General features: G+C 61.3%; 2 protein-coding genes across 2 annotated transcripts; both read right to left on the bottom strand.

The window, feature by feature from the left end:
• Positions 1 to 1,328: 1,328 nt before the first annotated feature.
• Positions 1,329 to 7,070, bottom strand: LOC308047920 (large ribosomal subunit protein mL38-like; the record flags this gene model as incomplete). The annotated part of the gene is given in 10 exon segments (XM_080356740.1): positions 1,329 to 2,481; positions 3,117 to 3,271; positions 3,630 to 3,766; positions 4,718 to 4,750; positions 5,521 to 5,589; positions 5,978 to 6,188; positions 6,270 to 6,396; positions 6,825 to 6,876; positions 6,878 to 6,998; positions 7,067 to 7,070. Coding segments are annotated over 10 exon segments (915 nt in total). The 3' UTR covers positions 1,329 to 2,475.
• Positions 7,071 to 8,756: 1,686 nt separating this feature from the next.
• LOC308047919 (uncharacterized protein) lies at positions 8,757 to 16,931 on the bottom strand. Its single transcript, XM_080356739.1, has 15 exons — positions 14,242 to 16,931; positions 13,761 to 14,057; positions 12,661 to 13,270; positions 12,428 to 12,522; positions 12,208 to 12,299; positions 11,935 to 12,073; positions 11,580 to 11,771; positions 11,201 to 11,332; positions 10,920 to 10,997; positions 10,472 to 10,636; positions 10,197 to 10,318; positions 9,815 to 9,880; positions 9,565 to 9,703; positions 9,278 to 9,416; positions 8,757 to 8,994 (listed from the first exon to the last, which is right to left on the bottom strand). The coding sequence occupies exons 1-15, from the start codon at positions 14,596 to 14,598 to the stop codon at positions 8,819 to 8,821; spliced, it is 2,799 nt and encodes a 932-aa protein (XP_080212865.1). The 5' UTR covers positions 14,599 to 16,931; the 3' UTR covers positions 8,757 to 8,818.
• Between the last annotated feature and the right edge of the window lie 13 nt (positions 16,932 to 16,944).

The following is a 16,944-nucleotide window of genomic DNA, read 5'->3' as shown; positions in this document are numbered from 1 at the left end:
AAGAAGAGGCAAAGGGCAGCAGGGTTACTGGCAGCTGGGCAGCTGTGAGGACAGACCCCAGAACCCCCCGCCATGTCCCCAGTCCCTGTCCCCAAACCACCATCTCGCGGGGCCAAACTCGTGTGGAACCCGAGAGCCCAAATGCAAAGGGATCACGGGGTCAGCCCGGCCATGGAACCAGAGGGATGGGACCCCCAGGGATGGGACCCCCAGCATCACAGCCCAGCACCCCAACCCACAGGCTGTGCCCGGGGGCCGCCGCTGAATTGCACGGGCAGAGCTTGATCTCCCCTCCTCCCCCTCCCATGGTTCTGTTTTGAGGGCTCTCTAGTTCAAAAGTGCCTTAGCAACCCCTGGGACACCCTTCCCGCTCTTCCCTCCTGCTGCCCTTCACGCTGCTGACACCCATGGCCGTGGGGCAGGGGCACAGTGTGACAGGGCAGCAGGAGCGGGGAGGGACGATGGCCCGGCTCCCTCCCGGGGCACCAGGGGACGCTCACCAGTCCAAGTTTCTCCTGGATCTCCAGGATGTCCTCGGCCAGGCCGGAATGCGTCTCCTGCAGGGCATGCATGTCCTCGGCCAGGCCGGAATGCGCCTCCTTCATCTCCCGCATGTCCTGTTCCAGGCCGGACTGCGCCTCCTGCATGGCCTCCTTCATCTCCCGCATGTCCTCTGCCAGGCCGGAATGCGCCTCCTGCATGGCCTCCTTCACGTCCCGCATGTCCTCTGCCAGGCCGGACTGCGCCTCCTTGAGCTTGTTCATCTCATGCCACAGGTCCTTGAGCGAAGCCCTTTTCTGGGAGAGCGGGTGGGGGGTGAGCCCGGGGGAGGGTCCCTGGGGACCTGGACCCCGCCGTGCTCTGCTGCGGGAGCTCGGGCTTAACCCAGCCCTTGGGCTGAGGGCGGCACGACGGCAGCGCGGAGCCCGGAGGAGGGGGCGTCTCGTGGGGGAGCACCCAGGGACCAGCAAGAGCATCTACCTTGGAGACGGCTCTCTCCTTCTCTTCGGTTGTTTTTGGCATGGCCTCCTTGGCCATGGAGGAGACCTCGGAGTTGCTCCCGGTCCCCTCCAGCTGCTCCGCTGGTTGCCAGAGCTGCTGCCCTGTGCCCAGGGCTCCGTCCTCCTCCTTCTCCTGGCCAGGCTGGTCCTCGCTGTCCTGGTCCTTTGCCAGGCCGGGGGTCGGGCTCTGCCCTGGCTCCAGGACAGACAGCTGCAGCTGGCCCAGCTGCCCGATCATGGCCTCCAGCAATTTGTGCAGCGCCACCAAGTCCACAGCCGCCAAATGGGGTGTGCCGATGGCGGCTTTCAGCAACTCCAGCAGTCCGCGTGTGGCCATCGCTGCTGCTTTGCCGGAAAACGCTGAACTGGATGTGGGAAGACAGGAGCTCTTCTGTCCGGAGATGATCTTGGAGGGATGGGCAGCCAAATCAATCAAGTGCCAAAATCAATCCCAGTGATGAAAGTGATCCAGTCGCCAAACAGATCCAAGTGCCAAAATCAATCCCAGTGATGAACGTGATCCAGTCGCCAAACAGATCCAAGTTCCGAAAGTGGTCAAACCACCAAAAGCGGTTCAACCACCAAAAGCGGTTCAACCACCAGAAGTGATCCCACCACCAGAAGTGGTGCAACCACCAAAAGCAATTCCACCACCAAAAGTGATGCAACCACCAAGAGCGATCCCACCACCAAAAGTGATGCAACCACCAGGAGCGATCCCACCACCGAAAGCGATCCAACTGCCAAAATGAGTCCACCACCACAGTGATCCCACCACGGCAAGTGATCCCACCACGGCCAGTGACCAAATGGGCGAGGGGCACAGGTGACAGGGGACAATATAGTCTCTCTGTTGCCCGGCAACAGCCGCCCCAGGAGCCAGCGGGCGCCGCCCTGGTCCTTTGTGATGAATCATCCACGGGATGGGAGATGCTGAGGCTCCCTCCTGCCTTTCCCACTTTACCACCTACAGTGCAGCTGGTGACACCTCAAATGTTGTGGCAGGTCACTGCAGCCCGTGCCCAGATTCAAAATACAATCGCACAGCTCATGGGGAATGAAATCTCATTTCACTGAATTAAACACCCTCAGTTTTAATTGCAGAGAGAATGGCTTTATCCGTGTTGTGCACTACATCAAACTCTCCCGACGTTTCACCCTTTCCTTTCCCCGTGGCACAGTTGGCCTCGGAGGCGATTCCCCTTGGTGGCAGATGTGCAGCGACTGGCTCACGAGTGCACCAGCACCTGGGAACCTGGGCTGAAAACAAGGTCAAGGTGCCTGGTTTAGGATGCCTTTCCCTGCGGTTCATCAAGCAGAAGGATGTCTTTGAGAGGGAGCTGTTCTCAAGGGATTTCTTCTGCCTCTCTCGACCGTTGGCACGAGCCGGCGGCTGCTGACCAGGAAACCTCCAGCTGGGGCCAGTGACAAGTGCTGCTCTTCTCCCGCTCAGCTCTGACGTGGTCGAGGGGGATCAGTGCTGCGAGGAGGGAAATGCTGCAGGTGACACCAGGACCTGGGGGGTTCAGCTGGAGAACAGGAGCTGAGGGGAGACCTTCCCGTCTCTGAGCTGCCTGAAAGGAGCTTGGAGCCAGGGGGGTCGGGCTCTGCTCCCCAGGAACAAGCGACGGGACAAGAGGAAACGGCCTCAAGTTGAGCCAGGGGAGGTTGAGGTTGGATCTGGGGAACAATTCAATTCCTTAACAGAAAAGCTTGTCGGGCATTGGGACATCATCCCCTCTGGCTGCCATTTTACCAGGCAGCTCCTTTGAGCCTTATTCTGGGGAACACAGCACAGAAACCCTGAATCCTTGATTTGAGTTCATGTAATGATTTTTCCAGGATCTTACAGCCATGCAGGTGGCACGGTGCTGTGCGCAGAGTTTGCAGGTGGAGCTGCCCCACCACCCGGGACCGCTCGGTGGGTCACGGACCAGAGAATCCCAAGCGGGTGATGGAGAGGACGCTCGGCACAAAGCGCCTCTGCCCCGAGATGCCGGCACGAGGCAGGAGGGTCCATCGTCCCGTCCCGCCACCCTGCGGGGGCCGCAGTCCCCAGAGTCAAAATACAGGAAGGATAAGCCCAGCCCTTCCCGCCAGTGCAGAGCAGAGCACCTCGAGGGGAGGCCCGGCCCTGGGAAATGCCGCACGTGGGCTCCTTGGTGTCTCGCTATCTGTCCAGGTCCTCGGGGGCTGGTGGCGCGGGAACTTCACCTGGGGAGGATGGGAAACGGGCGGCCGCACAAATTCAGCCACGGGCTCTCTCCTATCTGTAAAGGGGTGACACAGAGCGTTAGCGAGATGGCGCGGATCCGAACCCCGGGGCCCCCCGTCGCTAACAAGGCCCCCCCACACACACCCACCAGGGCTGGTCGAGCACGCCCTGGGGAAGGCCCTCAGTTTGTTTGAAAACGCTCATTCAAAACGGGCGTTGAAGAGGTTGTTTCCTCAGACTGCTGTTAGCTTGGGGGAGGACGGCTCCATAAGCGCCCAGGCTGTGCTGTAACAGCTCCCAGACCAGTGCCGGGACCAGCAGGAGCCCACGGGCACAGCTCGGTCACCGGCCCTGCGCCTCCCCCCAGGGCTGCGTCACGGCTCCCCCAGCCCCCCGCACGGGCCATTTCTCACTGAGGAGCTGATGGGAGACCCAGGTGACGGAGCTGTCCCGCTGGCACTGGTGAAACGCCAGCCCTGCCGGGGTCATGGCGTCCTCGTGCTTTCTGTACAAGTCAAACGTGCTCAAGGTTCGCAGCTTGAGCCTGTGGCTGCAAACAAGACGCAAGCACAAGAGCTGAGCTGATTCTCTTTTCTTGCAGCACGCTGGCAGGCAACGACTTCCCCACAGCACCCCAGAGGCTGTAAAACAGAGGTGGAAAACGAAGGCACATCAAAACTTCTCCCAGCTTCCCCAGCCCTCTGCACATTCCTGCTCCAGGCAGGAAAAAAACCCACTTTCTTAACAGCCTGGTTTAAAGCAACAGGACAGCACAGTGCTTGCAGGGCTGGGGCTGTGGCTTCAGGCGACACACAGTCTCAGAGCAGCCCTGAACAACCCTGCAGACTCCAAGGAACTTGCTCTCCTCCAGCAGTAACGACCTTGTCATCAGAACACGCAAGAGCAGCCTGGCCAAGAGAGCGTGAACCGCCCAGCAACAGCCTCAGTGACCAGGGCCTGGGCCCAACGTCCTCGCTGGAATCCATGGGGCGGTTCTGGCTTGAAGAGCAGGAAGATGAAGCGATGGCAGCCAGTGCCCACGGCGGGGAAGGGGAGCAGGTCATGGCAGATCTCCTCACCCGACCGCATGTCGCTGCCTGGGCTGTTCGTCCTCAACACACACAAGTTTACTTCACTATCTATCCGTTCATTTCCCGCCCTTAGGGCCAGCAGATTCCCCCAGGATTGCACATCGCTCTGGGCTACGTTGTGACGTAACCTACGCCCCGTTTGACAAGCAAACAGGCAGCGGAGGCTGCTTGCACTGGCAAAAAACCATCACACTCAGCGTTCTGAAAGCCAAACAGCAGCAACACCTGAACTCCCGCATCTTTAGCGGGACCCAGAACATGGGCGTGAAGAAGCTACTGGCAGGAGCACCAGAGAACCCACAGAACTGTCTCAGCAAATCCTTATTCCGAGCTCTGTGGAAGGAGCTTCTGCCCGCTCCGCCGGGGCTTTCCCCGAGCCCCGCAGCGCGGCTCTGCCGTGCGGTGCTCACTCCAGCCAGCGCAGGTACTCCGAGCGCGCGTCTCTGCAACAGAGAAAGGCGACTTCGTGACCGGATCACAGAATCGTTTGGGTTGGAAGAGACCCTCAAGATCATGCAGTCCAACCACAACCCAACTCTGGCACTAACCCCTGTCCACAAGAACCTCGTCTACACGTCTTTTAAACTCTTTCCGGGATGGTGACTCCACCACTGCCCTGGGCAGCCTGTTCCAGTGCTGTACAACCCTTTCCAGGAAGAAATGGTTCCTAATGTCCAATCTGAACCTCCCCTGGCACATCTTGAGGCCGGTGTTTGCATCAGCCCCAAAGTGAGAACCCCCAGACCCGCTTCGAACCAACGGGGCAGCTCGAGACCACCCAGCAATCCTTTCCTAGCAGAAGAGGAACTCATTCTTATAGGACTGAGCTTCAAATGAGGAGCAAAGAACTCAACAGATGTCATTCCAAGATTAAAGGGACTTCTCAGTCAGCTGCTTCACCGTACCTCGGTTTCCCAGAGCGAGCAGTGGCAGCTAATGCACCTGCCAGGCAGACTGCTGAGGGAGAGCAGTCGGGGGGGAAAATAAAGACGGGAGCCAGGGAATTGCTTCCACTACACTGCGACGCCAGTCCTGTCTCATCTCTCAACTGCTAGAGCTTTGGGGAGGCTACAATCTTTCCTGCGTATGTAACACATCCCTACTCAGATGATACGGCATCGTCTCTGCCTGTGCAGCCAAAAGAAACAGGAGCGAACCAACAGCAGAGGGAAAAGGTCCTGTTGAAACACGTTCTTTGTAAAGAACCTGCTACTCCCCTGGATTTGTGGGCAGCACAGTCCGCAGGGAGCCTTTATCTGCCTCGGATGACGCTGGGGGGGAACTGGAAGCCTGAATGAGGAACACAAACAGAATGTCAATCACTGAAACTACAGATTCCATTAAGACCAGGTCACGATTTCCACGGCAAAGAACACGAACCGGGCACGGGCACGGCCAGGACCCAGCGCAGACCAGGCATGGCCACGACACCAAGTCATCCAGCTCCACCTGAGAGCCCCCAGAGCCTGAAGAAACCTCAGCCTGCTGACAGACAGCCATCCTGTTGCAAAGCTCTGTCTTTATCACGTCCAAGAAACAAGTTTGGATCATCACAGAGGAAATACCCTTCTAAACAAAATCCCCCGGGGCAGACAATGCCCACCAGGAGCGTCTGAGAAAACCACAGAGGCTTCCCGTGGGGCCGAGGCTGAGCCCCGCTCCCCCCACACTCGTCTGACGGAGTCACCATGTTCCCACAGCAGACCGGCACGGCGTGCTCGTCTTCCTGGCTGTACTCCACCCTCAAGGTGACCCAAGGGGTGAACGTGGCCCCTCGGAACAAGTCACGAAACACCGCGCAGTGCTCGGCCACGCGCTGCTTGTGGAAGGGGCCGCTGCTCTTCTCCCACTCAGCTCTGACCTCGTCGAGGGGGATCAGCGCTGCGAGGAGAGGGAAACGCTGGAGGGGACACCGGGGGACCCAGCACGGCCGGGGCGGGGAGGGGGTGGCGGGACACAGACCTGTCCGGAGCCGCGCTGCGCTTTCCGTCTCCGCATTCTGACGCTTCTCCCTCGGGACCTTCTTTCTTGCCGTGATTTCCTTTGCCCGCAGCAGCTTCTCACGCGGCAGGCTGATGTCGGTCTTTGGCTCTTCAGACAGGGGCGAAAAAATCTCATACGTGATAAATTCCAATACCCAAAACACCCAAACACAAAACGCCTGCAGAGCCTTAGAGAGGCTGTGAAAGAGACGCAAACTCCAAGACAGCACAGACTCCAATCTACACCTCTGCCTTCCCTCGGCACCTCCACGCGTCTGCCGCCTCCTCCCCGAGCTCATCGCACGCCCAGACCCAGCGCTTTCCCAGCCGAGAAGCAGCTCTGGTCTGTGCGGCTGCTCTGCAGCCAAACTGGGTTATTTGCTGCAAACCTCTACATCAGGAAAGGGCCAACCTTGTGCCAAAACCCTCATCAGCTCTTTACAGGGCGCAGTTTGGGGCAAAATGCAGCCCCAGCAACAGCTTTCTTGACCTCCAGCAGCAAAACCCCGCACGGCGCAGCTCCTTGGGCGAGCACCTGGCTGGGGCTGCTGTGCTGCCGGGCCGTCTGCCCCCAGCGCGGCTCCCTGCTCCTTCTCCGCCAGCCTCAAGCACCGGCTGAAACTGCGGGATTTTTCCAGCGCTTCTAACTTGCCGACGTCAATATCCTCGTTGGGCATCGGCCCCAGCGGGGCTGCCCGCGAGAGCACAGCTGGGAATGGAGAGTGAAGAGAAGCTGCTCAATTCATGCACACCGTGATTCACTTACAAAAGACGCACCCATCGTTAACCAAGGACACGGTAAACGCTTTCTGAGCACCTGCAAAACCAGGAGAGGATGATCCATAGAATCCCAGAATGTCAGGGGTTGGAAGGGCCCTGGAAAGCTCATCCGGTGCAATCCCCCCATGGAGCAGGAACACCCAGATGAGCTTACACAGGAAGGTGTCCAGGCGGGTTGGAATGTCTGCACAGAAGGAGACTCCATAACCTCCCTGGGCAGCCTGGGCCAGGCTCTGCCACCCTCACCATGAAGAAGTTTCTTCTCCGATTTAAGTGGAACCTCCTGTGTTCCAGTTTGTACCCATTACCATTTGTCCTGTCACTGGTTGTCACCGAGAAGATCCTGGCTCCATCCTCCTGACACTCAGGGGTCACTCATTCATGCCGCAGCGTCCCGATCCCCAGGCTCATGGCAGCTCCGGCCCCGCCCGCAGCAGCTCTTCCCTTCCCTTCCCTTCCCTTCCCTTCCCTTCCCTTCCCTTCCCTTCCCTTCCCTTCCCTTCCCTTCCCTTCCCTTCCCTTCCCTTCCCCTCTCGCCGGTGCTGGGAAATGGTGCTGGGCTCCGCTGCCCCCAGGCGACTTTCAAACCTCTTTGCAAAGCCCACACGCCTCATGGCTTAAAACACCGAAACCTTCTGCATGGGCTTTGCCAAGGCTGAATTTCACTTCGGCTTGAGAACGAGTCAGAGAAATCACAGAATCCCAGGCTGGTTGGGCTGGAGGGCCCTCTGCAGATCCCCCAGTGCAGCCCCTGCTCACGCACGGTCACAGAGCAGATCACACAGGTGGGTCCAGGGGGTTTGAATGTCTCAGAGAAGGAGACTCCACACCCGCTCTGGGCAGCCTGGGCCAGGCTCTGGCACCTCCCAGCAAACAAGTTTCTGCTCATGTGCACATGGAGCCTCCTGTGCTTCAGTCTGTGCCCGTTGCCCCTCACCCTGGCGTTGGGGACCACTGAACAGAGTCTGGTCCATCCTCTGACACCCCCCCTGAGATATTGATCCCATTGATCAGATCCCTCTCAGCTTCTCTTCTCCAGCTCAACAGCCCCAGCTCTCCCAGCCTTTCCTCACAAGAAAAATGCTCCAGAGCCCTCAGCATCTTCGTAGCCCAGCGCTGGACTCTCCCCAGTAAGTCCTTGTCCTTCTTAAACTGGGGTGCCCAGAACTGGACACACAACTCAGATGTGGCCTCACGAGGGCAGAGCAGAGCGGGAGGATTCACCTCCCTTGACCTGCTGGCCACACTCCTCCTCACGCACCCCAGGTACCATCGACCTTCTTGGCCACAGGAGACAGTGCTGCCTCACGGTCAACCTGTTGTCAACCAGAACTGCTGTGACAGCTCGGCCTTGCCCGGCCTTGCAGCTCGGCACCTGCTGCTGCTCCTCCGGCTGCCGACAGCCAGCCCGGCTTCTTGCACAGCCCCCGGGTTTCCCCCTCACCCCGTCCCCCCGGTTAGTGCCAGGGGTGTTTCTGAAGCCCATGGACACCTCAGCCCCACCCGGGTGCAGGATGGGCCTTTGCTGGCTCTGCCCTGCTACCCACTGGTTTGCTCCCGGTGCTCCCTCTGGGGGGCCCTGGATACCACTGGATCCACCTGGGCACCCCCAAAGTGCCTTTTTAGCACTTATTTTTCTCCTGAAAAAGCAAACACAGCGGGGCTTTCTGCCATCCTGCCCCAGGGACCCCCACTCAGACCACACCGGCGCTTGGTTGCCCATCGCCATTTATTGCAGCCGCTGCCGGCTCAGTGCCCGGGGCGGTGGGACCGGGGCCGGGACCCCCGTCCTGCCCGGCTGTCAGGGGGTTGGTTCACTGCGGGGGGCTGGCCGGGCGGCAGCAGCTTCGTTGGCAGGGTGAAGCATCCGACAGACGAGGCTGCTTGCTTCTGCAGCACGGCTACCAGCAGCGGGGAGGCGCCGCCTGGGGGCGAGGGGCAGGGTCAGCCACAGACACCCACCAACAGGGTCCTGCCCCCACCCTGAAGCACACAAGCTGTTGTCCCACACTGCCCAGCACCACCCCCCATGTCCCCCCAGCTCCCTCCAGCTCCACCACGAGGACCGGCTGCCCCAGCAGCCAGTGCTGCCCCACAGCCCAGCCCAGACCCCAGACCCACGTCCCACCCCATCCAGCTGTGGGCACAGACCCGTCCCCCCAGACAGCAGGGTGTCCTCTGCCCCCCGGTGCCCTGACAGGGCCATACTTGGCCGGCTCCTGGAGGTCGAGGTCTCCGGGGTGCCCCTTGGCGCTGTGGGCAGCTGAGAGCCCCCCATCACAGAGCGCTGCTCGTCCTGCCGGTTCCCATCAGCGCCGTCCTGGCCCGAGAGCTGCATCGCGTCCTTCTGGGAAGGGGAGAGCGTGTGACCCAAACACGGGGCCCCGTTCCGCACCCCCCAGCAACCCTCCCCCAGCCAGCTCTCCCTGGGGAACCTGAGGCACAGATCCCCCCCGCAGGCTCAGCATCCCCCTCCCCACCTCCGTCATCCCTACCTTGTTGCGGCTGCGGGCGCTGGGTTGAGACGGCCGTGGGGTGCTGGGCGGTTGGGGCTGGAAGCGCGGGGGCATGAGGGTGTGTGGGCCCCCGCAGCTCCGCCGAACAGTGGGGTACCTGCGCTCGCCCGTCCGCTCCCTGTGGGACAGGACATGGGGGTGCTCAGTGCCCGGCAGGTGGCACCCCATGTGTCACTCGACGCCAGGGAGGGGTCGGGGGGTGCTCCCTGTTTGGGGGGCAGTTACTCACGGTCCAGGCGCCAGCATGTTGAGGGGCCGGTCGCAGGACAGGCAATGGAGATCAGGCAGCAGCTGCCTGGAGGGGGGAGAAAAGGGCTGGGGAGCTCCTGGGGGGCACAGCCCCACCTGCACACCTGCCACAAAATGCCTCTGCACCCACCCCCCAAGACTGGTTCAGGAGGGCTCCTCCCACACGTGCCCCCTCATTGTGCCGCCTCTATCGCTGGGAAGCTGCCGCTGGCAGGAGCACAAGGCACAGCCGCTTGCTCAGCATCCCCAGAGGCGCTGCCCACACGGCTCCCATGCCAGGGTACCGCACCGGCACGAGCTGGGACAGCCAGCAGGAACGGGGCCAGCACTGCCAAAGCCACCACTGTCCCCATCGCACTCACTTCCTAATCCCAGCGGCATTGTCACGCTCTGGCTGCAGCGCCTTCTCCTGGAGCTGCCCCCCGAGGCTCTCCCACCGCTCCTCCTGCTGCTGCCGGAACGCCCCCAGCTCCCGGCGGTCCAGCTGTGGACGGGTGACACCCTCAGCCAGCTACCCCAGGATGGGACATGGCGGTCCCCGGGGGCACAGCCGGGAGGGGCGACCCTCGCAAGGATGCTGCCTTAGGCTGCCAGGCCCCCAGGGTGCCAGTTCTGCGTGGAGGGGACGAGCCCTCACCTTGCAGTCCATCTGCCTCTGCAGCTCTTTCTGGAACTTGTGCCAGCTGTTCTCCTGGCCCGCCACCTGGCTCGTCACCTCCTCCATCATCTTGGTCAGCCGCTCCTCGCACGCCTCAAGCTGGCTGTGACTGACTTTGTCAGCCAGGGCGGCTTTGTCTGCTTTCTAGCAACGGGGAAAGGCAGGAGAGCGGTGGGGACAGGATGCAGGGACAACGGGAGAGGGAGAAGTGGCTACATGGCCCTGTTCACCCCATCACCCCCGTGGCGTTGGTCCCACAGCCAAAGGGACTCGGGGTCACAGAGGGACCTGGCAAGGGACCCGCAGCCGGGCTGGAAATCCTCCCTCCCCCTGGCTGGTTCTGCCAGCCGGCACCCAAGGGACAAGGGGTGTTTGTCACCCTGCCCGGGACACCCTTGGCTGGCACCAGGGCCCCTCGAGCCCGTACCTCATCGATTCCCAGCAGCTGCAGCTCCTCCTTGTCCGCTTTCTTCTTCTTGAGCCTCCCCAGGGCCTGGGACAGAGCCTTCCAAGGCAGACAGCAGCCCGTGATGCCACGGCAGGCTCGGAGCTGCCCCCCGGCCAGCCGAGCACCCCCTGCCTCCCCACCCCGTCAGAACCCTCCAGGAAAGGCATCGGGAAGCTGTGCAGGGCTGCGAGCAGGGTGGCAGGGGGACAGACCCCTTGGGGTCCCAGCCTGGGCTCTGCCTGCGGGTTACAGCCACCCACCTTGATGTCATTCTGCTCCTGCTGGCGATCCTGCTGGAGGTTCGCAAGGGCCGAGCTCAACTTCTCACAGTCCTTTTGGAGCTGCATGATGCTGGCCTGGAGGCACCTGAGCTGCTCGTCCTGCTGCAGGGACTGAGAGGACAAGGCGGTGCTGAGCAAGGGGGTGGCTGCCCCGCGGGGACAGACCCAGGGTATTTTGGCTGGTGGCCACGGGCTCTCAGTGCAAGCAGGACATTTGCTCCAAGGCTTTAATTCCCTTCCATGCTGCTGACTCTCACGAGCCAATTAGGGGGCAGCGAGGGGCTCCCCCACGTTACAGCCAAGCAGAAATGCCTGGGGGGTCCTGGCAGCTCAAGCCCCCTACACCGCGTCTCCTTACCTGTCTCCTCCACTTTGGAGAACTCTCCACCTTGCCGCCCGCCTTCTGGGCCAGGGACTGCACCTGCTCCTCGAGCTTCTCGCAGCGCTGGAGGAGCTTCCCCAGCAGCACCCCGGTGTCCGTGTTGCAGACGAGGCACCCTGCGTGCTCGTGTCCCCCGCTCTGCGCCGTCGCCCTCGGCTCGTCCAGCTGCTGCCAGGGGAGGAGGAATCAGCTCTGAGCCGGGCTGGATGCCGCCCACAAGCCCAGGTGCCCTGGAGGCTCCGTGGCCCCGTCCAGCCAGGGGACGTGGCCAGGACCCCGCCAGGACTCCCCCCGAGCCAGCGGGGGCTGGGAGCGCTGCCCCGGGCCTCACCTCTGCCTGCACCTGCTGCGCTGCCTCCATCACCAACTTCTTCACATACTCAGCCGCAAACTGCTCCAGCTCGGCCTGGGTCGGCTCCTGCTGCTTCCTCAGCTCCTTGCGCTCGGCCTTGACCTTCTGTCCCTTGGGCCTGGCCAGCGAGACGGGGGCAGGGGCAGGCTTAGCCTGCGTGGGGGTGTCCCTCGGCCCCCAAACTGGGGTGCTCCCACACCCCAGGCTCCCTCGCAGCCCTGCGGGTTAGGAAACCCTCTCCCATCCTTTTACCGCGGCTGTTGGGTCATCTGGCCGCTGCCGTCTGCTTTCCTGCCGGCTCCAGCCCCCCTCGTCTTTCTGGGAGCATCCTCCACCTTGCTGATCTGGGAACGGCAGTGGGGGCGGTGAGGGCACAGCCCCCTGTGTCACTGCGGCACGGGGACCCTTCGGCTGCCCCCTCCCTGCCCAAACTGGCGTCCCCGCAGCCCCTCGGGGACTGCTGCCGGCTCACCTTCTCCTCCTCCCCGTGGAGTGTCCTGGCCATGTCCTGCAGGAAGGACACCTGGCAGCTGAGGTCGGCCAGGATGCTGGTGATGCTCTCCCGGCCTAGAGGGACATGGTGCAAGGGGATGTGCTGTCGGTGAGGGGGTCTCACCCGTGGGGCCAGGCTCTGAGCATGACGAGCCCCTGACCCAGGGTGTCCCCACACCAAACAACCCCCGCCAAGCCCCCCCGTGCTCTCACCTCCCTTCGGGAAGAGCCGGCGCACGTCCTCCAGATCCGCACGTTCTGCTTTGGTGGATTTAAGCTGCTCCACCTCCTCCTTCAGACCAGCAAAGAGGCGGCTGATCTGCTCAACCTGGCAGAGAACCTCCCGCATCTCTGAGTCACAGCTGGAGGTGCTGGTGGAGTCCGAGGAGCTCCAGGGCTTGGCCGGCTCTTGGGCACCCCTTCGAATGGTGGCTTTGGAGCTGGAGGACCCAGCCTGCACCCCAGGGGTGGTGGTGTGGGTCCCGGGGGATCCTGCCTGCATCCCCAAGGTGCTGGGCTGGGCATCAGGGGCCCCTGGCTGTGTCCCCAGGTGGGTGGTGGCCTGGGTGCCCAGGGATCCTGGTTCCAGCCCACGAGATCCTGCACGATCTGAGGGAGCGCCTGACAACTTCACAGGGGTTGCTGGTTCCCCCTGTGTCCCCGCTTGCATCCCCGGGGAGCCAGACCCTGCAGTCCCCTTGCTGGTCTCCATCCCAGGCTGTGTCCCACGTCCCTTCGGCCCCAGTGCTGAGCTCCTCCTGGCCTGGCTGTCCATGGGCACCTGGGTGGGCTCAGCGGGGGCAGATTGGCCCCCACTGCCCTCCTGGGAAGAAGAGGCAAAGGGCAGCAGGGTTACTGGCAGCTGGGCAGCTGTGAGGACAGACCCCAGAACCCCCCGCCATGTCCCCAGTCCCTGTCCCCAAACCACCATCTCGCGGGGCCAAACTCGTGTGGAACCCGAGAGCCCAAATGCAAAGGGATCACGGGGTCAGCCCGGCCATGGAACCAGAGGGATGGGACCCCCAGCATCACAGCCCAGCACCCCAACCCACAGGCTGTGCCCGGGGGCCGCCGCTGAATTGCACGGGCAGAGCTTGATCTCCCCTCCTCCCCCTCCCATGGTTCTGTTTTGAGGGCTCTCTAGTTCAAAAGTGCCTTAGCAACCCCTGGGACACCCTTCCCGCTCTTCCCTCCTGCTGCCCTTCACGCTGCTGACACCCATGGCCGTGGGGCAGGGGCACAGTGTGACAGGGCAGCAGGAGCGGGGAGGGACGATGGCCCGGCTCCCTCCCGGGGCACCAGGGGACGCTCACCAGTCCAAGTTTCTCCTGGATCTCCAGGATGTCCTCGGCCAGGCCGGAATGCGCCTCCTGCAGGGCATGCATGTCCTCGGCCAGGCCGGAATGCGCCTCCTTCATCTCCCGCATGTCCTGTTCCAGGCCGGACTGCGCCTCCTGCATGGCCTCCTTCATCTCCCGCATGTCCTCTGCCAGGCCGGAATGCGCCTCCTGCATGGCCTCCTTCACGTCCCGCATGTCCTCTGCCAGGCCGGACTGCGCCTCCTTGAGCTTGTCCATCTCCTCCCACAGGTCCTTGAGCGAAGCCCTTTTCTGGGAGAGCGGGTGGGGGGTGAGCCCAGGGGAGGGTCCCTGGGGACCTGGACCCCGCCGTGCTCTGCTGCGGGAGCTCGGGCTTAACCCAGCCCTTGGGCTGAGGGCGGCACGACGGCAGCGCGGAGCCCGGAGGAGGGGGCGTCTCGTGGGGGAGCACCCAGGGACCAGCAAGAGCATCTACCTTGGAGACGGCTCTCTCCTTCTCTTCGGTTGTTTTTGGCATGGCCTCCTTGGCCATGGAGGAGACCTCGGAGTTGCTCCCGGTCCCCTCCAGCTGCTCCGCTGGTTGCCAGAGCTGCTGCCCTGTGCCCAGGGCTCCGTCCTCCTTCTTCTCCTGGCCAGGCTGGTCCTCGCTGTCCTGGTCCTTTGCCAGGCCGGGGGTCGGGCTCTGCCCTGGCTCCAGGACAGACAGCTGCAGCTGGCCCAGCTGCCCGATCATGGCCTCCAGCAATTTGTGCAGCGCCACCAAGTCCACAGCCGCCAAATGGGGTGTGCCGATGGCGGCTTTCAGCAACTCCAGCAGTCCGCGTGTGGCCATCGCTGCTGCTTTGCCGGAAAACGCTGAACTGGATGTGGGAAGACAGGAGCTCTTCTGTCCGGAGATGATCTTGGAGGGATGGGCAGCCAAATCAATCAAGTGCCAAAATCAATCCCAGTGATGAAAGTGATCCAGTCGCCAAACAGATCCAAGTGCCAAAATCAATCCCAGTGATGAACGTGATCCAGTCGCCAAACAGATCCAAGTTCCGAAAGTGGTCAAACCACCAAAAGCGGTTCAACCACCAAAAGCGGTTCAACCACCAGAAGTGATCCCACCACCAGAAGTGGTGCAACCACCAAAAGCAATTCCACCACCAAAAGTGATGCAACCACCAAGAGCGATCCCACCACCAAAAGTGATGCAACCACCAGGAGCGATCCCACCACCGAAAGCGATCCAACTGCCAAAATGAGTCCACCACCACAGTGATCCCACCACGGCAAGTGATCCCACCACGGCCAGTGACCAAATGGGCGAGGGGCACAGGTGACAGGGGACAATATAGTCTCTCTGTTGCCCGGCAACAGCCGCCCCAGGAGCCAGCGGGCGCCGCCCTGGTCCTTTGTGATGAATCATCCACGGGATGGGAGATGCTGAGGCTCCCTCCTGCCTTTCCCACTTTACCACCTACAGTGCAGCTGGTGACACCTCAAATGTTGTGGCAGGTCACTGCAGCCCGTGCCCAGATTCAAAATACAATCGCACAGCTCATGGGGAATGAAATCTCATTTCACTGAATTAAACACCCTCAGTTTTAATTGCAGAGAGAATGGCTTTATCCGTGTTGTGCACTACATCAAACTCTCCCGACGTTTCACCCTTTCCTTTCCCCGTGGCACAGTTGGCCTCGGAGGCGATTCCCCTTGGTGGCAGATGTGCAGCGACTGGCTCACGAGTGCACCAGCACCTGGGAACCTGGGCTGAAAACAAGGTCAAGGTGCCTGGTTTAGGATGCCTTTCCCTGCGGTTCATCAAGCAGAAGGATGTCTTTGAGAGGGAGCTGTTCTCAAGGGATTTCTTCTGCCTCTCTCGACCGTTGGCACGAGCCGGCGGCTGCTGACCAGGAAACCTCCAGCTGGGGCCAGTGACAAGTGCTGCTCTTCTCCCGCTCAGCTCTGACGTGGTCGAGGGGGATCAGTGCTGCGAGGAGGGAAATGCTGCAGGTGACACCAGGACCTGGGGGGTTCAGCTGGAGAACAGGAGCTGAGGGGAGACCTTCCCGTCTCTGAGCTGCCTGAAAGGAGCTTGGAGCCAGGGGGGTCGGGCTCTGCTCCCCAGGAACAAGCGACGGGACAAGAGGAAACGGCCTCAAGTTGAGCCAGGGGAGGTTGAGGTTGGATCTGGGGAACAATTCAATTCCTTAACAGAAAAGCTTGTCGGGCATTGGGACATCATCCCCTCTGGCTGCCATTTTACCAGGCAGCTCCTTTGAGCCTTATTCTGGGGAACACAGCACAGAAACCCTGAATCCTTGATTTGAGTTCATGTAATGATTTTTCCAGGATCTTACAGCCATGCAGGTGGCACGGTGCTGTGCGCAGAGTTTGCAGGTGGAGCTGCCCCACCACCCGGGACCGCTCGGTGGGTCACGGACCAGAGAATCCCAAGCGGGTGATGGAGAGGACGCTCGGCACAAAGCGCCTCTGCCCCGAGATGCCGGCACGAGGCAGGAGGGTCCGTCGTCCCGTCCCGCCACCCTGCGGGGGCCGCAGTCCCCAGAGTCAAAATACAGGAAGGATAAGCCCAGCCCTTCCCGCCAGCGCAGAGCAGAGCACCTCGAGGGGAGGCCCGGCCCTGGGAAATGCCGCACGTGGGCTCCTTGGTGTCTCGCTATCTGTCCAGGTCCTCGGGGGCTGGTGGCGCGGGAACTTCACCTGGGGAGGATGGGAAACGGGCGGCCGCACAAATTCAGCCACGGGCTCTCTCCTATCTGTAAAGGGGTGACACAGAGCGTTAGCAAGATGCATATTGTTCAGAAACCCGGGACAGAAAGAATAACAAGATCACCAGGATTAACAGGGTGATACTTGTGATGTTTAAAAATATATATTTTTTTTTTAATTATTATTATTATGCATCTCAACATATCTACACTCCAAATCTTTTTGCAATTGGCTGCACCTATACCATTGCAACCAGCCTAGAAACCAGCCCCAGATCTCTGCCCAGAGACTGCTGAGACTTGTCTCCCATGGCATCACAGGTCACGACTAAACACACTCCAGTATCTCCAAAGGCCCGCAGTGGCAGAAGAACCACATTTCCTGTAGCAGGTGGTTGCAAAGATGAACAGACAGACTGTTTGCATTACAGAAGACACAACAGGACCTGGTTTGCTACAAA

The sequence above is a fragment of the Nesoenas mayeri genome (genome assembly GCF_963082525.1).
Source record: "Nesoenas mayeri genome assembly, chromosome: 19".
Taxonomy (NCBI): Eukaryota; Metazoa; Chordata; class Aves; order Columbiformes; family Columbidae; genus Nesoenas; species Nesoenas mayeri.
This window is presented reverse-complemented; position numbering and strand designations above follow the sequence as displayed.

Excerpts from the sequence above, each read along its gene's own strand:
- LOC308047919 (XM_080356739.1), bottom strand. The coding sequence starts at position 14,598 with ATGGCCACACGCGGACTGCTGGAGTTGCTGAAAGCCGCCATCGGCACA. Across the intron at positions 12,300-12,427 it reads TCCACGGGGAGGAGGAGAAG|ATCAGCAAGGTGGAGGATGC; the intron begins GTGAGCCGGCAG and ends TGCCGTTCCCAG. Across the intron at positions 10,319-10,471 it reads AGAGGCAGATGGACTGCAAG|CTGGACCGCCGGGAGCTGGG; the intron begins GTGAGGGCTCGT and ends ACCCGTCCACAG.